Source organism: Syngnathus floridae, chromosome 15 (genome assembly GCF_059516105.1).
Source record: "Syngnathus floridae isolate MCC-2025c chromosome 15, RoL_Sflo_1.0, whole genome shotgun sequence".
Taxonomy (NCBI): domain Eukaryota; kingdom Metazoa; phylum Chordata; class Actinopteri; order Syngnathiformes; family Syngnathidae; genus Syngnathus; species Syngnathus floridae.
In genome coordinates this window covers 7797937-7816933 of record NC_142427.1, presented here as the reverse complement: position 1 = coordinate 7816933, position 18997 = coordinate 7797937, and the positions used below count along the sequence as shown (strand labels likewise).

General features: G+C 41.2%; 4 protein-coding genes and 1 non-coding gene across 5 annotated transcripts; 4 read left to right on the top strand and 1 right to left on the bottom strand.

The window, feature by feature from the left end:
* Positions 1-410: 410 nt before the first annotated feature.
* Positions 411-1527, top strand: atp5mg (ATP synthase membrane subunit g). Its single transcript, XM_088397896.1, has 3 exons — positions 411-579; positions 904-1064; positions 1312-1527. The coding sequence occupies exons 1-3, from the start codon at positions 528-530 to the stop codon at positions 1408-1410; spliced, it is 312 nt and encodes a 103-aa protein (XP_088254022.1). The 5' UTR covers positions 411-527; the 3' UTR covers positions 1411-1527.
* Positions 1528-1893: 366 nt separating this feature from the next.
* ftr82 (finTRIM family, member 82) lies at positions 1894-5679 on the bottom strand. The gene is made up of 7 exons (XM_088397887.1): positions 4906-5679; positions 3924-4019; positions 3544-3777; positions 3304-3463; positions 3167-3223; positions 2970-3047; positions 1894-2903 (listed from the first exon to the last, which is right to left on the bottom strand). The coding sequence occupies exons 1-7, from the start codon at positions 5494-5496 to the stop codon at positions 2383-2385; spliced, it is 1737 nt and encodes a 578-aa protein (XP_088254013.1). The 5' UTR covers positions 5497-5679; the 3' UTR covers positions 1894-2382.
* Positions 5680-8427: 2748 nt separating this feature from the next.
* Positions 8428-12674, top strand: ftr83 (finTRIM family, member 83). Its single transcript, XM_088397888.1, has 7 exons — positions 8428-9082; positions 9598-9693; positions 9823-10056; positions 10131-10290; positions 10361-10417; positions 11245-11310; positions 11840-12674. Exons 1-7 carry the CDS (start codon positions 8507-8509, stop codon positions 12364-12366), a joined length of 1716 nt encoding a protein of 571 aa, XP_088254014.1. The 5' UTR covers positions 8428-8506; the 3' UTR covers positions 12367-12674.
* Positions 12675-13025: 351 nt separating this feature from the next.
* On the top strand, positions 13026-13098 carry trnav-aac (transfer RNA valine (anticodon AAC)). Its single transcript has one exon. It is a non-coding gene; the product is annotated as a tRNA-Val (tRNA).
* Positions 13099-13249: 151 nt separating this feature from the next.
* On the top strand, positions 13250-17103 carry ruvbl2 (RuvB-like AAA ATPase 2). Its single transcript, XM_088399475.1, has 14 exons — positions 13250-13353; positions 14235-14289; positions 14401-14456; positions 14545-14686; positions 14767-14896; positions 14967-15033; positions 15110-15216; positions 15305-15398; positions 15487-15705; positions 15783-15901; positions 16011-16130; positions 16206-16335; positions 16437-16551; positions 16693-17103. The coding sequence occupies exons 2-14, from the start codon at positions 14235-14237 to the stop codon at positions 16716-16718; spliced, it is 1380 nt and encodes a 459-aa protein (XP_088255601.1). The 5' UTR covers positions 13250-13353; the 3' UTR covers positions 16719-17103.
* The last annotated feature ends 1894 nt before the right edge of the window (positions 17104-18997 follow it).

Genomic DNA, 18997 nt, shown 5'->3' with positions numbered 1-18997 from the left:
GGTGGCTTCTTCTGCCCTTCAAAAGAAACATGGGTTTTATTAACCTTTTAAAAATAGGGCATACATTCTCGAGTCACGTAGTCAATATGAAGCATATTTGTAACCTGTACGAACCATTGAAGGGGTTGTAATGTTTTTCCTTACCAATGTACATTACACTCTATGAATGAAATTCAAAACTTAGATGCACAATTTTAAAAATATAAATTAGTAGCATGATTTTTTTCATATAATTTTATTATATTAAGAGTATTTATTAAGCAATTGGTGTCGTACTCACTGTTGACAATTTGGAAAATAAGAATATATTTTGGAATTACCTTTTTGGGACGATTGATGGTAGGAATCGCATCAAAAGACACGAATTATTTATTGATAGCTAATATATTTGACCTTGTAAAGATAATTTATGTACAGGCAGTTGTTTGGGCAGCTCTCTCGAGAAGGGTCCTTTTGCTGGGGGTGACATTCAGTTGGCTAGCCGAGCAGCAACCGGACGAACAGCGTGCCTCGATTACCGTCTCAAAATGGCACAGGCAGTGCAAAAACTGGTCGCCAAAGTTCCATCTTTGGTTGGTGGTGAGTTTTTTTGTTGTTGCAATTGAATAACGCATGATCGGTAAGGACTTGCTATTTCTTTGAAGGGTTCACTCTGTTGAGTTAGCACGTCCTAGATTAGCTGGCTGCTAACTGAATAAAATGAATAGATCTGTGGTAGTTATTGCTAGTTGACGCACCTACTATCTTGTTGCCGTAACAAGTGTTTATTGTTGCCGTAAAAAGTATATATTATGCTATAAATCTAGCTGCTGGTCTATGGGGCGATCATTTGTTGTAGGAAGCTCAACGCTAACATTAGCATTAGCTGTTGTAGTGTTTGCTAATTTTATGTCCTCATTTTAGCCGCTGTCACCTACTCCAAACCTCGGCTAGCAACCTTTTGGCATTACGCCCGCGTTGAACTTGTTCCACCAAGTCCAGCCGAGATCCCCAAGGCCATCGAGGGGGCATCCAACCTCATCAAGGGTTTCCAGACTGGACGTCTTGGTCAAACAACAGTGAAGGTGCGTTAACGTGCTTATTTAATTTAATGATTAAATGTGATGGGTTAATGAAAGCTGCTATTGCATGTAGTCTTGGTTTTAATTGTGGAAATAATCCATTTTGCCATCTCCACTATCTGTAGCAGACGTTTTGTGAAAGCGTTTTAATATTATTTCATCTGGTATTTAGTTTGAAACCATTAGATTAGTTCAGTTACAAAAAAGTGAGCAATAATTTGTTAATCTGAATGTGTTTTTCTCTCTACAGGATGCTCTAAGGAATGGACTGGTGGCGACTGAAGTACTGATGTGGTTTTACATTGGCGAGTGCATTGGAAAAGGAGGAATTATTGGTTATGATGTCTGAACTTTTGGACAATCATTATTTTTCTTTTCCTCTTGAGCATTGTATGCTTTACGTCCTACTAAATGTTTGGGAACAATAAACAGATGTCTATTATTAAAAAGACAAAGGTTTTCTCCACATGATCTCACTGTGTTTTAGTGCCTACTAAAAATGGTAAAAGATATTTGACTTTTCAACTTCAAGGCATACAGAATAAATTAGAAAGCATACCACTTTGTGTCCTAAACAAATAGTTTGCATGTACAGTTCCTGCCAAAAGTCTTGTTGATTTTCTAAATTGTAGGAACAAAATCAAACAGCTGCAGTACTAATCCATTTCAAGCCAATACTGCTTAAAACCACTTGGAATGTCGTGCAAAGAGGCGGCTTTGCTTTGCAGGTTTTTATTGCTTCTCATTAACCGCTAGAGGGCGCTATTGTTACGTACACGCCTAATTTATCACGTATATGTTGCCTTAAGAGTGAAAAAAAACGAATCGAAACTAACTTTTTTCATTTAGCTCTTTATTCAAAACTATAAATCTGTCCAAAATATGAAATAAAACAGTCCTGGATAACAATTATCTTCAGGGTTTTCATTAAAGAGTGGCCTATGTAAGTAAACGTGCATAACATTAAATAAAGGTTAGTTGAACTGTGGGTGGGTTGGGGATAGGAGAACATGAGAATAAAATATATTTCTACAGAAAAAAGAAAAATGTGACAATGCTTCCAGTTATGTTTGAATTATGAAAGAACATTTGCCACATCCTTTCAAACAAGATGAATATGAAATATCAGGATATGACATACTATTTTTGGCAGTGATCTTTGGAAGTGTGAACGTAATTAGATTTTGCAAAATACAGTATGTGATGGTTAAAACTGAGTGTAACATCAATTTCAAAGTTATGCAAAAAATATATATCCCAAAAGAATGATATAAGACGTTATCAAAATGTAAGTGTTGGCACAAATATATCACATTGATGTTCACTTCATGTTGCAAATTTTGACCGATGTTCCAACTCCAAAGCCCGGGTAAAGGGGCTCGGTGAATGTGGTCTCGAACCTGTGCAGGAGCGTCATGCTACTTCCGATACTGTAGAACGCCAGCACACCTGCATTATGGTCCAAATACACGCCTATTCTCGGTGAGTGCGGGCCGCTCACGGCTTTATCGACTCTATTATGCCAGGCTGAGTAGCCGGTGTCGGAGCAGAGAAGACTCCAGGATTTATCGTTATAGCCCAGCAGACACAATGAGCCTTTGCCCTTCCGGCTGATACCCCTGTAGGCCGCTCCGATGGAGAACTCCCCGCTCCACTCGATCTCCCAGTAGAAGCGGCCTCCGGACAGCCCCTCCCGGCACAGGACCTGAGCAAAACTGTCAAACCTCTCTGGGTTGTCTCCATAGGGCTGCAGGTCCCTGGTTCGGATGACTTTTCTGCTGTGCTCAGAGATGGACAGCTCTTTGTAGGCTGTGACCGGATCCAACTTGAGCTGGCAGAAGTCTGACAAGCAATGCACTTTTATTTTCTGAGCTGTCTTTAAACATTGTTGATATTTTGAGGACTTACATTTGATAAAATCTGCTCTGCTCCTTGGTTCTGGGTTAGCATGACTCCTGTCCACTGTGGTCATGTTGTGGTCTTGACCTGCAAATTAAAAGTTTTAAAAATCTGACATTGGTGTTGTTTGACCTCATACATTGAAGGTCAAGCTTGGAACTGGGTCATCTGGACAATAAGCTAAAAAATAAATCGTATCAGCTCACCTTTGCTCCTTCTGTCCAGGGTTCGACTTTCTGTTGTGTACACCGGAACATCATTCACTGTAACGTACAGCACATTTATTTCCTTTTGTGTTTACTATGAGGAATTGATACACTTATATTCCTAAAACAAAACAAACCTGTCTTGGAGATCATCATTAGCTCTTCCCTGCCAAACTCTTCCAGACGCTCCTTGATGGCAGCAACAGCTTTCCTGACAGCTCCAAAAGAAAAGTCGGGGTTCACGGTGACCTTTGGTATGAAGCCGTCATCAGTGGGGGTGCACAGGTAGTTGAAGTTCTGAGGGAAGCAAATTTGGACAAATAATTCCTAATATGCCCTAATTCGCCGTGGACGTGTTTCTCTCCGCAACGGAATACCTGCAAAAAATGGATGTGGTCATCTGTACTATAAAGCTGCTTCAAGCCTGACTCCTTTTTCTTCAGTTCATCAATCTCCTGTTCCAGACGTTCGACCAAAGCCTCGGCTTGGTTCAATGCAGCTTTCTCGTTGATCCCGATCAGCTTGGTCACCTCTGACCTCATCCTCTCAATGGAACGAATCATGTCCTCAAACATCTTCTGACTCTCCACCATGGCTCGCTGGGCCGAGTTCTGCGGGAAAAGTGTGTTTTACTGGAGGTAATATGATTCGAGAAAACCCCCTTGAGACTAAACACTTTTTTTTTTAACAATGTAAACCATAAGAAAAAAAAGAATACTATTTAGTTGCCATCACAAACTTTGTAATGTAACCTTACCTTTAATGAATCTACTGCAGTCTTCAACTCCTCCAACTCCTTCACACGTTCTTGACATTTTTGTCTTATCTCAGATGTGGAGATTCCCAAAAGTTTCTGTAATGAAAAGTTTCATGTTAGTAAATGTAACAAAAGTTGCCCAGCTTGATTGTTATTGTTGGGGGGGAAAAAAATGGAAGCTTAGTGCAGACATCCAACTCAGCATGTCTAATAAAGCCTATTCAAAGGGACTCCAAGTTTGATCTCTGACGGGGGGTCCGTCATGGAATTCAGGCCACGTCAGGAATGTGAAAGCCAACCCTGACTGACTTTTTAAAAAGATGTTTCAAGGTGCACGCCATAGTGACATTCAGAAACGAGGGCTTTTCTAATTCAGCTTTATTCTCCAACTCACCAAGCCATTCTTCAAGATAAGCTGGTGGAATGTGGGGAATCTGGCAGGGGGAGGGGGGGAGGGAAGATGGTGTGAGATTTTGGGAAACTCTGATTGTAAATGTCCTGATTAGAGTTACCAGACTCTTGGGAGGAAATGAGAGGGGGGCATAAAGTTTAATAAACAATGTGGAGCTATACGCAACATGATCTGTGTTTTCTCACAGCTTGATTGTACAGTATTTTGGCTTTGATTCCTGAAAGCCTTGACTCCCTGACATTCCAGTATCACTCCTCCCACAGGTGGGAAATGGCACAGGAAGACAGTTTCAGTGTAGATGGAACACCGCATTCTCTGAAAAGCAACTTTCGGTGGAGATAAGCGAACCCCCCCACCTCCCACACAGCTAATCAGAAAGTTTGTTTTGGCGGGTGAATGCATAGCATTATCTTTGGGAAAATAGGTCAAAGTACGTGCGACAGAAAATATATGATTATATAAACAAGAGCTACATGAGTACACACTTTAGTTCTCGGAGGCCCTTTGAAAGTGATCTAACAGGTAGTTGTGTGGTTGAACAACAAAGTCAAGCCATTTTTACTCTCCTACCTGTTTCTCACTCCTCTCGGCCTCAGCGGAGACAATGTCGTGGCCTTTGTGTTCACTGACCGTGCAGATGGCACAGATACACATTTGGTCGGTTCGACAGAAGAGCTCCAAGGATTTCTGGTGCTGCGGGCAGATCTTCCTGTCCAGGTTTCCCAACTCGTCCACTAACTTGTGCCTTTTGAATGTGGCTGACTCATAGTGGGGCTTCAGGTGTTTCTCACAGTAGGACGCCAGACAGTTCAGGCACGACTTGACGGCCTTGAGTTTCTTCCCGGAGCAGAAGTCGCAGGGGACGTCGCTCGGCCCGGCGTAGCCGTTCCCTTGGGGTACGTGGACGTTGAGGTTCAGTCCGCTCTTCTTGATCTTCTCGGCCACCATGCTGAGAGTGGCGTTGGGACGCAACACGGGCCTCTGGGTGAAGGTGATCTTGCACTGGGGGCAAATGTAAATCCCCGTGTAGTCCGCCTCGTTCCAGTAGCCGCTGATGCAGTCCATACAAAAACTGTGACCGCAAGGAATAGCCACCGGGTCCCTCAGGAGATTCACGCATAAGGTACAGCTAAAGTAATCTGGAGATGTGTGATCGGCCATCGTGGCGGGCACGCAAAACACTTTGAGTGGAGGAAAAAAATGCCGGGAGCAAAGCGCCGCTGAGTGGAGTCTGTGGGAGCCCGCCCTCCTCGCTGTGGTACAGCCTGCCAGAGACAGGACCTACTTGTATTTCTGAATTCCAGAGGTTATTGATTGAAAGCAGACAAGGCCCGCCTCCTGCACTCTGAGTGTGTGGAGCCCTGCCCTGCTCAGATAAGCAGGTTGAGCAAGGGTGGAGAGAACCAACAAGGGAGGGAGGGAGGGAGGGAGGGAGCCTTGTAGGCAGGAAAAAGAGGAAACCAAAAAGTCTGCAGAGAGAATGAATGAAATGTGCAAAGCTCAAAACGAGAAAAGAAATATGTTTCAAAACGCCTCGATTTCCGCCCCCCCTTACCGCCGCACCTTACTTCCAATTCCTCTCGTGGCTCATCGAGGGACGAATTGCGCGGACTTCTCAGCAGCTGTATTTCCACCTATTGTTGTCCGACAGAATCGCCATTGTCTTAAACCGGTTGCGCTCCAACAAAACACAAAACGGTGGGCTAGCTACGGCTGGAATTTAAGGGACCACCCAATAAACAAACAGCAAGCTTGAGTATTTTCAGGAAAAACATCCCTTTCTGTCTCTTTTGATCCTAGTTCCACTTTTTAACTAGTCAAATGGAGTCAATATGTAACTGCAGATATGCAGATAGCATCTGTTTGTTCAGCAGAAGGAGCCACATACAAGCAGCCATGCGCAAACAGAACATTCCTGTGAGATGCAGGTGCGTGTAGATGTTTGACATACTTGCACGTTACATCATGCGGAAAGCCGGCCAGCTACTCAAACCAGCCTCGACGTGAAGCCAAACGTAGGCTGACATCATGAACAGTCATTAGCATTTCTACCCGAGTGGTTTTATATTAAAGGTGCTCAATCAAGCATGCTTAAAATCTTTACTTTCCTCACTGCAATTGGAAAGCAAATACACAAAAAAGACATTTGACAGTACAGTATCCGCTTTTTTTACTCTGCATCCTGCATGACTTCATACGTATTGCTTCACCATATTAGGTCAGGTTGTGATAAGGCACTTTTTCCTTTTCCTTCCTCCAGAGTAGAGGCCAAGCTGTGATTACAGATTAACTACCTCGACCTGTTGCAGAGAGGAAAAAACATTTAACACATTTCTGATATCATAAAAAGGGAAGAATAATGTCATTGTTGGACTCTTTTTATCATATTTGGGATACTTAGCTTTAATGACAAGGGCCTGCAAAAAAGAGCCACTTGTTGTGGATTGAAGAGTTCTGTTTTGAGCCAAACAGATACTCCACAGTCATCCATAGCTGAAACCAAGTTCAAGGTGAAAGGTCAGCCTCGCTTATGATAGATTCGGCTGTGCAGGCGAACACACACGGCTATTTCATCCGAGGAAGCAAAGTACGAGTTCACTCAGGGTGTGTCGTAAAAACAGGAAGACGCCATTCTAAACACGTGACGCTGGAAAGACTGATTTGCTAGGGAGTCAAAGTAAAGACCGATATGGGGCAAATGTGATTGGCATGCTTTGATAATGCACAAATATTTGAGCCACACTAAAAAGGACAATATAATAATAATAGTTGTACTACGTTCATTTTGTCTTCATTTATAGATTATTTTACTGTTTCTTTTATCGTAGGTAAATCAACCTAAATAATTTGCCTGTGATAAAAGAACCAGTGAAATAATAATAATAATAATAATAATAATAATAATAATAATAATAATAATAATAATAATGATAATAATAATAATAAACAGAGTTAAACAAACATCAGAGTTGAGTCTATGTCCAAGTCATCTTTGTGACAGCGAGCATTGGCTAACAGATTCCTCTTCTCCATAAAAACGGTATATTTTTGTTTTATGGAAGCAAAGTCCATTTACTGTCCAAACGAAGGCCATTTATATTGGCAGAACAAAGTACAGAGCCCGTTTCCAAATCAAAACCTTCACAGTATCAATTTACAGCTTGCAGAGGAATTGTGGCTCTGAAGAACTGAAATGAATGTTTATAAAAACATTTACATTTTGTTTCAAAAATCATATTGAATATAAAATAATCAGAATTGGGACCATCACTATATATTCTGCTTTCCTCCAAAATAATATTTATATTTTGCCACCTTTGAAAGGTACTGTTGTTGTTGCCTTTCTTTTTTGGCATATGGTCTATTTATTTCATATCAGCTGTTGTTGATGGACAACAGAAGCAAGTGTGCAAGTGGCCATCTTGGCTCTTTAACAATGGAATCTGTTAGCCCCGCTCTTATCTGGGCTATCAAGTGGAGTCGCATTCCTCTCCATTCCAACAACCCCGAAACTCCATCCTTGCCTATGTTTGTATGCTCACTGTAAAATGAAACAATTTTTTTGAGTCGGAAGAGAAAACATTCTTGCGAGGGTTTCTGCAGCAACATCAGTCGAAAAATTCAATTGCTGGCTAACTAAGATTGGAGTTGGAACTGGTGGAACATACGGCGAGATAAATTAATCTGATCAAAGCAATTAAACGAGCATGAGTGGAAGACAATCACTTTTGATTTGATGGATGGGTGCAGACAATGTGCACAATGACTTGAATGGAGATCATTACATAATGTCACGCTCTGAATTACAAACTGTGACACACCTAAATTGTTTCATAGGCCTCATTGCCCTAATCATTTAAATGCAAATAAAGTCCATTCAGTCACATTTGAGTTGATCTTTCCTTTTCATTTGACTTAAAGCAATTTCATTCAGAGAAATGATGAAACTACTCAACTCCCACGTCATCGTACATTTCAGTCATTCTCCAACTGATGAAGACGTTCGCTGTGCCCTTGCCTCGCCCCGCCCTTGTTTTACTGGTTTCGGCTTAACCAGTTTAGCCTCTCCCTCTGTTTACTCAGTATAACTTCACGACCAGTAGTCAGGTTGGGATCACTTTTGCTGCTGTGCTGACACGAGTCACTGACTGCCACAGCATCAATCCCGTCCATGGCATCTGAGCAAGAAAACTGCCACCTATGTAAGGAATACCTCAGGGATGCTGTATCCATTCCCTGTGGGCATATTTTCTGCTCCATTTGCTTGAAGACGTACTGGGATCACGCAGACCACACGGGCTCGTACCTGTGCCCGCAGTGCCGGGTTAACTACAACAAGAGGCCCACGCCGAGACGCATCGGAAGTTCTCGCCACTCTACCATGCAACGCAACTCGGACAACTTCCCGCCGCCGCCTCCGTCCCCTGACTATAACGTCGCCGGCCCGCAGGATGTGGGCTGCGACATCTGCGTGGGCAAGAAGAACAAAGCTGTCAAGACCTGCTTGATGTGCCTGGCATCCTACTGCGACAGGCATCTGAAGCCTCATTACGAGTCGGCGACTTTTAAACGGCACAAGCTGGTGGATGAAATCGGCCATTTGGATCGGCAGATTTGTCCCCAGCATCAGAAGGGTCTGGAGCTCTTCTGTCGCACGGACCAAATGTGTATTTGCGTGCTGTGTACGGTGAAAGAACACAAAGGTCACGACATGGTGTCTGCTGAGCAGGAGAGGGCGGAAGAACAGGTAAGCAAAAATAGTCACAATGTGGAATACAATCATATCATGCTATTTTAATAATCGATTCATCTGTCTTTTTTTGTTGATTCATCGGTGAATCGGATTTAAGAATGATCAGGTTTTAATTTCTATGGCTTTCTTGCAAAACAGTGCAGAAAATGTACAAATATGAAAGAATTATGATTCAGTCACTGGTTTGATCTGTAAAATGTCAGAAAATAGGCACAAATCGAGATCATTGTTTTTCAAAGTAAAAGCAAATGTTTTATCTTGATTCAACACAAACATTAGGACACCAGAAAAGTTCAAATTGATTTTTTTTAGTTATTAAAGGTATCTAAACGATTCATTGATTGTCAGAAATAATTCTCGATTAATTTGATAATCGATGAATTGCCGATTAATCGTTGCCCCACTAAATATCAACATTTTATTATTCTGCCTTCCTAAATTGTACTGAACCTTCCTGACAGTTTGTGATCTATTAATCCAATCAATGCCTTTCATTGTCGCTTGTACAGCAACGACTAGGTGGCACCCAGGCTGAGATCCAGGAGAAGATTCACGATCGACTTAAACAGATGGAGGAACTGAAACAAGCAGTAGATGTACTCAAGGTATGTAAGTCAAGATTATGAGATCTGAATGAGATGTTAAATCAATGCTTGACATTCCTTCATGCTGGGAGCGATGAAAAAAAAGTGACACCCACTAGATTTACGCCCTGCCTCCTGTTTCCTGCACAGAACTCAGCCCAGAGAGCAATGCAAGAATGCGAGAAGATGTTTGGCGACATGATCCGCTCCATTGAGAGGATGCAGCAAGAGATGGCCAAGATGATCTCCACCAATAAGCGAGCGGCGCTCAACAACGCAGAGGGTCATTTGGAACGTCTGACCCATGAGATCACTGACCTGAAGAGGAGAGACAATGAAATCACTCAGCTGTCCCGCACGGAAGACCACATCCACTTCATTCAGGTAATTACTTTGGATTTTTTTTATTTCTATCTCTATATGGTGACATTGAAAGACTTTAATTTTTTCCCCATCAGAGCTACCACATGCTGATAGCCCAGACTGAGGCTGAGGAGCTTCCCACCGTGTCCGTGAACCCTTACTTCACCTTTGACACAGTTACTAAGGCCGTGTCTGAGATGAAACAGCACATGAACGAATTTAGCAACGAAGAACTGGTTAAAGTCGCCAAGTCAGGTGAATGGGTTGGCTTTATTGTGATTCATTACTATTTTACCAGCTCACTAACACATATTTTTATTTACAGTTAACAAAATGACCTTTTGTCAACTGGAGGATGGCAAAAAGAAACATGTATATAAAGGTGAGTCATCTGAATGGCCTTTTTTTTTATTATTATTATTTTTTAAACATGGACAGTCAAAGTGAGGGATGACTACTACAAATGCAATCCCCAAAAAAAGATACTTCTGGAAAATTGAGTTCCTCCAGATTTAAAAAAAGAAAGAAAATTCCCATTGGAAATAAGGCAATGAGAAATAATCCTACTCAGGGTCAAACTATTATCATCCTAAAACTTTATTATGAATAGATATCTTTAAAACATGTTCGAAATAAAGATTCATTCATTCATTCATACATTCATTCATATATTTTAAAACACCAAAACATTCATTCACCAAGAACAGTGACGGCGCTTGGCAAATGCCGACTCTGCATATTAGGGTTGGGCAATTATGAAGAAATTTGTAATCACGATTATATTAATTCATATTGACATCACGGTGAAGAAAAACGATTATTCAATTACGTTCCCATCCAAAACAATGAATTTAATTTGCACCCATTGGGTGACTTTTGCATAACTCGGCCTGAAAAATTAAATCTGTCCCTTATCGATTTGTTCAGTCGAATATTTTTCCACTGCTGTGGTAGTATATTATTAAAATGGTATAATTCAAAGGCACTTGATAGCCAGACGCTTTTTCAAATGTTTACTTTGACAACGATGTGAGTCATGTGACACACCTATTGTCCTTTGAATCCAGCCATATTGTTTGCCTTGACTCAATAAATGGGATAATACCATGACCATTGTGCTTATCTGCTTTAACAGCACCAATGTAATATTAAATGACGCAACATGTTCTTAATCAGGATATGATTTTGTTGTTTTTGATTCCACTACAGATGAGGCTCCCATGTACAAATCTGTGCAAGTCCAGGAACCACAGCACAGGGACGACTTCCTGAAATGTGAGTGTCAGCTAATTTGTTTCCGTTGATTCCTGTTTTTTTTTTTTTTTTTTTTTCCTTTCTCGCTCATTTCAATTGTTAGACCCTGTGGCTGCTCACATACTCAACATACAGTATTTTCTTTAAATAATATCACAGATAATATGACTAAAAAGTTAGGGAAAGAATCAAAACGGCTTGTTATTATTTGAAATAATGCATGCCTGTAGCTGGAGCCTCAAATCACAATATTCGAGTTATGTTACGGCAAATTTCTGTTTGTGGTCAAACACTTACAAGCAGTGTTGATACCTCTGGCATTCCAGATAATAAGCCGGGCAGAACTAGCAGGGGCCGCCGGGTGTCCCACCAACTGTGATCTGCAGAGGGAGGGAGAGAGAGAGGGACATAGCAGGCAGGTGACATCTGACCCCTGCGATCTTGTTTGTTTGATGTGTAAAGCCAGAGGGTCTCACACTTTTCCACAGTTGCCCCCTTTCTCTGCTCAGAACACACTTTATTTAAACTGGTGTGTTGTGTCTCCCACTAGATGCTTGCCCACTTACTCTCGACCCCAACACGGCCTACCGACAGCTCCACCTCTCTCGAGGGAACAAGAAAGCTGCCCTCAAAAGAGACCCCCAGTCTTATGGCGACAACGCCGCCAGGTTTGACTCTTTACCCCAAGTCCTGTGCATGGAGGCCCTTTCAGGTGGCGCCTACTACTGGGAGGTGGAGTGGAGTGGGGAGGGGGCCGCCATGGGGGTCACCTACAGAGGCATCAAGAGGTCAGGTTACGGGGACAGCTGCCGCATCGGCTACAATCGCAAGTCTTGGAGCCTCTTCTGCTCTGACTCCAGCTACTCTGCACGCCACAACAAGGACCAGATAGAAGTCAACGCGCCATACTCGCCTCGAATCGGGGTCTTCCTGGACCACCCTGGGGGAACGCTGTCTTTTTACTCTCTTGGGGAAACAATGTCTCTCATTCACCGCTTTAAGGCGTCATTTAATGAACCTGTCTATCCGGGCTTCTGGGTTTGGTACGAGTCAGCCATCACTCTCATCCCGCTCTAATTGGAACATGAAGATCTATCTGGAATAGTCAGTTCTCTATTCGAAAAGAAAGATGTTTTGATTACATGTAAAGCAGTAAAAATGATACATTTATTTGGGAAGTTGGGGAAACTGCATTGTTGATGACTATGAATATTCTACCAATGTGTGGATTGTGCAATCAGATGACCCAAGTGTACTGCATAAATCTGCATTTAAGTGTGTTAAGTACTTGATTGAAATATCAGATGTGATTTTTATATGCCATTTATACAACATATTTTTCATTATTTTTGTCAATAAACATTTTATGATTATGAGTCAAGTAATTGTGGTTTGTGCTGATGATTTTTTATTATTCTTTTTTTGTTAAAAGTCTCAAAAAAGCCTGATCCTGGAGCTGGAATAGTTTTCCTTTAATAATATGAAACTATAAATAGATATACCACTCAAATTGTTTGACCTGCCGTTTGCGTGTTCGCAGTACAACCTGGTGGACAAATTATAGAATGACACCATTTTACAGCGGTACATTCTGCGGGCTGCAGATTATTGTTCGATTATTCGAGCGTCTTCCTCTTAAATGGAGTTTACTTATCATAAAACAAAAATATGTGCATGAAAATGTAGACATAATGTTTTAAATAAGATGCTAAACAAAGGGAGGTTATATCAGTGAAGTTTCCGTAGTGTAGTGGTTATCACGTTCGCCTAACACGCGAAAGGTCCCCGGTTCGAGACCGGGCGGAAACAGTTTTCTATTTTTTATTTCTCCTTCCTCTTACAAATTGTAAAAATATCATCATTGACAATGTAATGCACAATGGAGCAAATGAAAATATTTAAATGAAATGATTTGATTGTACTCCAAATGGCTTCAGGCAGTGGGCAGTCCACTTCCTGTTTCACAAAGGAACCAACACTTGTTTCTTTCCGGACTTATTTAGCTTGTGCACTTAACAGAAAGAAGCGCCGCATTCTCACGTTTTGAGAAGTACTCCCGTGGAGGTGAGCTTTACGTTCATGCTGGGAATTGCTTTACTTTCCCTTAGTAACACGTCAGTTTTCATATTAATAAGAAATCTCTGACGAGCAACAGCGCTTCTTAATTAAATGAAACGCATTATAAACAAATGAATGAAGCTAACTTGGCTAGTCCGCTAACATAGCTAACGTGAGAACCGTATTCCGTAAGCTAACGTTGTCGAGTAACGTCAATACTCAGGAGTCAATAGTTAATAATTTCCTGTCTTCTATTTTAATGTAAAACTAAAACACATATGTAATTTCATTTTTGGAAGAAGTGCAACGAATAAACGCTATACCCACTTGTGTTGGGACGATTAATAGAACAGTTTCTATGGCAACCACAGTGGACAAAGAAAACATCGAAATACTCGACACATACTTGGACAATATTTGTGCTCAAAAGTTCGTAAAGTCGCAAATTTTTAGTTAACTATGAATATTTGACATTCACATGTTCAAATGAGCTTACAGTCGTCACAGACATGAGATCGTTTAGGTTGGGCACATCAAAATAAGCTTGACAAAGACTCCATGTCAGTTTACGTTATGACACTATGAATTCAGTTATTACTGTTAAATTCTAGTGTTACTGATGCTTTGGTTACTTTAGTTGTATTAGAACACCCCTCAGAATAAAACAGCACATAAACATGTAGTAAGACTAATAACTCCAACCAAAAGAAGGCTTTTTCTTTGTGAAGGCAGACATTTTGGTTCAGTCGTTGCTTTAAGCCTCATAATTGTATCTTGAATAAGTGTTTCAGTCCTTGAGTCAGAGCTAAACTTTGTCATCTTGAACTTCCTGTTTGTCACTTTATCTTTTGCACATCTTTCTCAGTTGGCCTTTATACTTATTACAGATGGCAACGACTAAAGTTCCAGAAGTTCGTGACATCACTCGGATTGAGAGAATCGGTAAGAATGTGCATTCCCACAGATACTTGGTTCAAGAGGTTATGCCTGAACTATAGTTTAACAGCCTTTTGTGACCATATTTTATCTGTGGTAATTGTATTTTGCTTTTAGGTGCACATTCTCACATACGTGGCCTTGGTTTGGATGATGCTTTGGAACCAAGACAAGTGAGAACATTACACACGACATTATCACAATCCTCAACAAAGGGAGTAGTCAGGCATGAATAGACTAACTATTAATGTTTCTCTAAAGGTGTCTCAGGGGATGGTTGGCCAGCTGGCCTCCAGACGGGCAGCAGGGGTCATCCTGGAGATGATCAAAGATGGCCACATCGCCGGCAGGGCAGTCTTGATTGCAGGCCAGCCCGGCACTGGAAAGACTGCCATCGCAATGGGTGAGAGCTTAAAAGAAGAACGAGCGTTTTGCTCTCCCATTGCACTTGTACAACCAATCTAAATAAAAGGTAATGCACAGGTATTGCACAGAGCCTCGGCCCTGACACTCCCTTCACAGCCTTGGCTGGCAGCGAGATCTTCTCTCTGGAGATGAGCAAGACTGAGGCGCTCAGCCAAGCTTTTAGAAAAGCCATCGGCGTGCGGATCAAGTGAGTGGGCAAACAGCCATCTCTGTTGTTTGAAATAAAGTTGTTATGCATAGCTGGCTTTCTTTTACAGGGAAGAGACGGAGATTATTGAAGGAGAAGTCGTTGAAATCCAGATTGATCGACCTGCCACTGGAACGGTACGGCACTGAAGCTCATAAAGAGCAAATAATAAAAATAAAAATTGCGGTAGTAAATGAGCACCTGATCTAATAGGGTGCCAAGGTGGGCAAGTTGACTTTAAAGACTACTGAGATGGAGACGATATATGACCTGGGCAACAAGATGATTGACAGTCTCAGCAAAGAGAAGGTTCAAGCGGGGTAAGGGTTTTTTTTTTTTTTTAAATTATAAAATCCTCTGGTTACAATAGTTTGTCGAATCCCCCCCCCTCCGGCCTCTTTCTCCCAGTGATGTAATCACCATTGACAAAGCCACTGGCAAGATCAGCAAGTTGGGCCGCTCGTTCACCAGAGCCAGAGACTATGATGCCATGGGAGCTCAGGTACTCAACCATTTGAAATTCAGCTCCCTATGTCATTGTTTTTATGAAGCACAGCCATCTTCTTTCAACCGTAATGTTTTCTTTGCAGACCCAGTTTGTGCAATGTCCCGAGGGTGAGCTGCAGAAAAGAAAGGAGGTCGTGCACACGGTGTCCCTGCACGAGATCGACGTCATCAACAGCCGCACGCAGGGCTTCCTCGCTCTTTTCTCCGGAGACACGGGCGAGATCAAGGCGGAAGTCCGCGAGCAGATCAATGCCAAAGTTTGCGAATGGCGCGAAGAGGGAAAAGCGGAGATCATCCCTGGGGTACGTGTGAGACTGCACTTTTTCTTAATAACTTTTTTAATATCGTAAGTTCCCCCCCTCCTCTCTCTTTTTTCCAGGTGTTGTTTATTGACGAAGTACACATGCTGGACATGGAATGTTTTTCCTTCCTTAACCGTGCCTTGGAAAGTGACCTGTCCCCAGTTCTCATTATGGCCACCAACAGAGGCATCACTCGGTATGTTTGTTTTTCAACCTTTTTCCTCATCGTCTAATTGTACAAAACAGATGAACGGTACAATGTAATTTTCGCCCGGTTTGATGCTTCTTGCTTTTTTCCATCCCAGCATTCGTGGCACAAACTACCAGAGCCCTCATGGCCTCCCCCTGGATCTGTTGGACCGCCTGCTCATCATCGCCACCTCACCTTACACTGAAAAAGAGACAAAGCAAATCTTAAAGATCCGGTGAGGATCTTTGCTTATAATTCCTCAGCAATTTAGCGTCAGCTATCAAGTAAGTGCTCATTTTCTCTTTCCCAGATGTGAGGAGGAGGACGTGGAGCTGAGCGAGGAAGCTCACTCGGTCCTGACTCGCATCGGCATGGAGACATCACTGCGATACGCCATGCAGCTCATCAGCACGGCAGGTTTGGTGTGTCGCAAACGCAAGGTGAGCCCACCTCGGGCTTCTCTAAACTTTTGAATATGTGATTGTTCACTCACTCAATCAGTCTGTTCGTTGGATTAATTGTGTTGTTTTGTCATTCCTAGGGCACCGAAGTACAAGTGGAGGACATAAAGAAGGTTTACTCTCTCTTCTTGGATGAGGCCAGGTCTTCTCAGTACATGAAAGAGTACCAGGAATCCTTCCTCTTCAATGAAACACGTGAGTAACATGCCAGCATCGGGTAATTTTTAATTGAATTTAATTTATATTTTTCCTTATCCTTGTTATAGATAATGGTTGGTTGTCCAAATGAAATATGTGAGAAGTTAATCATACACATTTTGTTCTGTTCACTCCCAGAAACGACTCAAATGGAAACCTCGTAATGAAGAACACGTGTTTTCTTTCTGTGTGCATTTTTAGTCGTCCATCTTCCAACTTTTCTTAGGATTTGAAATAAAACAAGTGAATAACTTGCAATATTATGGCTTTGTTTACATATCTACACATGCCTAATGTAAGATATGAAGAAAAAAAAAATCTAAGTAAGCAAGATAAAATGTTCTTCTTAAACAAGTCAAGTAAGTAGCAATCACTTGCTGGATTTCTCTATACTTGTGTTCCAAATTCTCCTTTTTACTTTTTTGTTTGAGCATGTTGCCTTCATGTTAATCTGCGAGGCCTTGTGGCAGGGAGAACATTTTGTCTACGTTGAATTGTCATGACATGCTTTTTATTTCTCATTAAAATGATTTAACTGTTTTTTACTAACTCTGTATTCTCTTATTTCACAGCCAAACCACCAATTTACACCTACTTTGTTCAAATATATATATATAGAGAGAGATAATTTTGCAGTGCTATTGTTAATAGTTCCTCAAAATGGACCGCAAATTATAATTAGTATAATCCCATATATAGCGCAATACTGCAATTGTTGTGACGAAAACTGTAGTTTGAATTGACCGCCACAAGAGGGCAGTCATAGACTGCTGAAACAATGGGGAACGCCTTCAATGATACATACTCATTAAAATCGTATGAAATAAAAATGCACTAAAATAAAAAGCATATTTAAACAACATTGACATTCATATTACTGTATTCATGTCAACATTTTGGGGAAATCTATTAAAATCATCTATATTTACTGTATTCATAACATTTGGGGAAAATATATTAATATAATGTGTGTGTAGGCTCACTAACCCAGGACTAGATCTCATTCATTCCCAATTATAAAATGAACCAGTCTTGTCTGAGTGTAGGCAGGCTGTCTCCAACACGGAAGTTAATATTTAATGTTTAGTGCTTGCTGTGCTGTTTATGTCCCATAAATCCCACTCGGTCCCACAAGGCTACTATTGGCTACACAGCCTGCACCACTTGGCCCAGTTGAGGGATTGATTGCTTGTCTAATGAAGGAAATGTGTGTGTATGTGTGTGTATAATAAAATCAACAGTTTTTGTTCTTTCTGCATTCACAGCACTTTAGGACGACTCAATAAACGGTCAATCAATCATAAATGTTAAACCTGTTAAGTAGTAACAATCAATCAATCACACAGTCACACCATGTTGATATTGTTTCATTCTCATGTGAGTAAATATATGTATCTGAATTTCACACATCACTATAGGTTGCCTGTCCATTATTTTTTTTTTTTTTATATAGCATCACTATCATCGTTTAAAACTGGAGCATGTTTGTTAGCATCTCTTTGTGTCAGTGTCTGCAGGCCACAAGGCATGCACAGCATGCTAACACATGGTGGCACTTTGCCTACTGAACACATTCGGGAGAGCTTTTTCTGCACCACAGGCTGGCCTCTGCAACATCTTGGGTGCATTCTGCCTCTCGACCAATTTTCGCTGGACTCCATCCACCTCATATGTGACATGAGGACAAGCAGGTTGGAGAAATAATCTTTATTCATTGATGAATTGTCATAGAATTTAAATGGTTATATTTGGTTGTTTTTGCTCGGAATACAGAATATGCAATATAATGAAAGCTGCGACGACCCTTAAGAAGCTTTTAAAATGAAAAAAAAAAACTTTTCGCTCATAACTCTGACATTTTACAACCTTTCATCACTTTCTTATGTCATTTCCAGTTCGAATTCACATGAACTCAGATTGTGGCAAAGTATACGAATAATTTTGGCTTCACTTTAAAATTGAATTCATTCCAGCAGATGTAGTGTGGTTAGTGTGGGATTAAAACTAGTGATTACATTTTCTGTGAAGTTAGATCTAGAAGGCCAAGTGAGCCTGGGAACAGCCTCGCACCCAGTTCACACTTGACTTTTTGTTATTTTAAACCTGTCTGTAATTTAAAATGACATTTCATTCTCCTCCGAAACGCAGAGGTGGACTTCCTAAAAGACACATCGTTAACTTAAAATGACTTCTATTAAATCTGACATGAATGGAAGCATTCAATACTTCGGTATCGACTCACTTTTAACATATAGTTCCCGTATCACGAGTTTATTATTATATCCCTCTTGCCATATTTTCATTTTCAATGTCATGTTCCTTAAATGAGAATAAATGAGCGAGTGGAATGTGGCGCTCATGAATGGTGAGATGTCTGAGCTCATATCCTGACTTTGAAACTACAAATAAATCTCATTTCTCTTGATTCCATATGTGAATGCTG

Excerpts from the sequence above, each read along its gene's own strand:
- atp5mg (XM_088397896.1), top strand. The coding sequence starts at position 528 with ATGGCACAGGCAGTGCAAAAACTGGTCGCCAAAGTTCCATCTTTGGTT. Across the intron at positions 580-903 it reads AGTTCCATCTTTGGTTGGTG|CCGCTGTCACCTACTCCAAA; the intron begins GTGAGTTTTTTT and ends TCCTCATTTTAG. Across the intron at positions 1,065-1,311 it reads TTGGTCAAACAACAGTGAAG|GATGCTCTAAGGAATGGACT; the intron begins GTGCGTTAACGT and ends TTCTCTCTACAG.
- ftr83 (XM_088397888.1), top strand. The coding sequence starts at position 8,507 with ATGGCATCTGAGCAAGAAAACTGCCACCTATGTAAGGAATACCTCAGG. Across the intron at positions 9,694-9,822 it reads AAGCAGTAGATGTACTCAAG|AACTCAGCCCAGAGAGCAAT; the intron begins GTATGTAAGTCA and ends TTTCCTGCACAG. Across the intron at positions 10,057-10,130 it reads ACCACATCCACTTCATTCAG|AGCTACCACATGCTGATAGC; the intron begins GTAATTACTTTG and ends TTTCCCCATCAG.
- ftr82 (XM_088397887.1), bottom strand. The coding sequence starts at position 5,496 with ATGGCCGATCACACATCTCCAGATTACTTTAGCTGTACCTTATGCGTG. Across the intron at positions 4,020-4,905 it reads CCGAGAGGAGTGAGAAACAG|AAACTTTTGGGAATCTCCAC; the intron begins GTAGGAGAGTAA and ends TTTTCATTACAG. Across the intron at positions 3,778-3,923 it reads CTGCAGTAGATTCATTAAAG|AACTCGGCCCAGCGAGCCAT; the intron begins GTAAGGTTACAT and ends CTTTTCCCGCAG.
- ruvbl2 (XM_088399475.1), top strand. The coding sequence starts at position 14,235 with ATGGCAACGACTAAAGTTCCAGAAGTTCGTGACATCACTCGGATTGAG. Across the intron at positions 14,687-14,766 it reads AAAGACTGCCATCGCAATGG|GTATTGCACAGAGCCTCGGC; the intron begins GTGAGAGCTTAA and ends GGTAATGCACAG. Across the intron at positions 16,336-16,436 it reads TGGTGTGTCGCAAACGCAAG|GGCACCGAAGTACAAGTGGA; the intron begins GTGAGCCCACCT and ends TGTCATTCCTAG.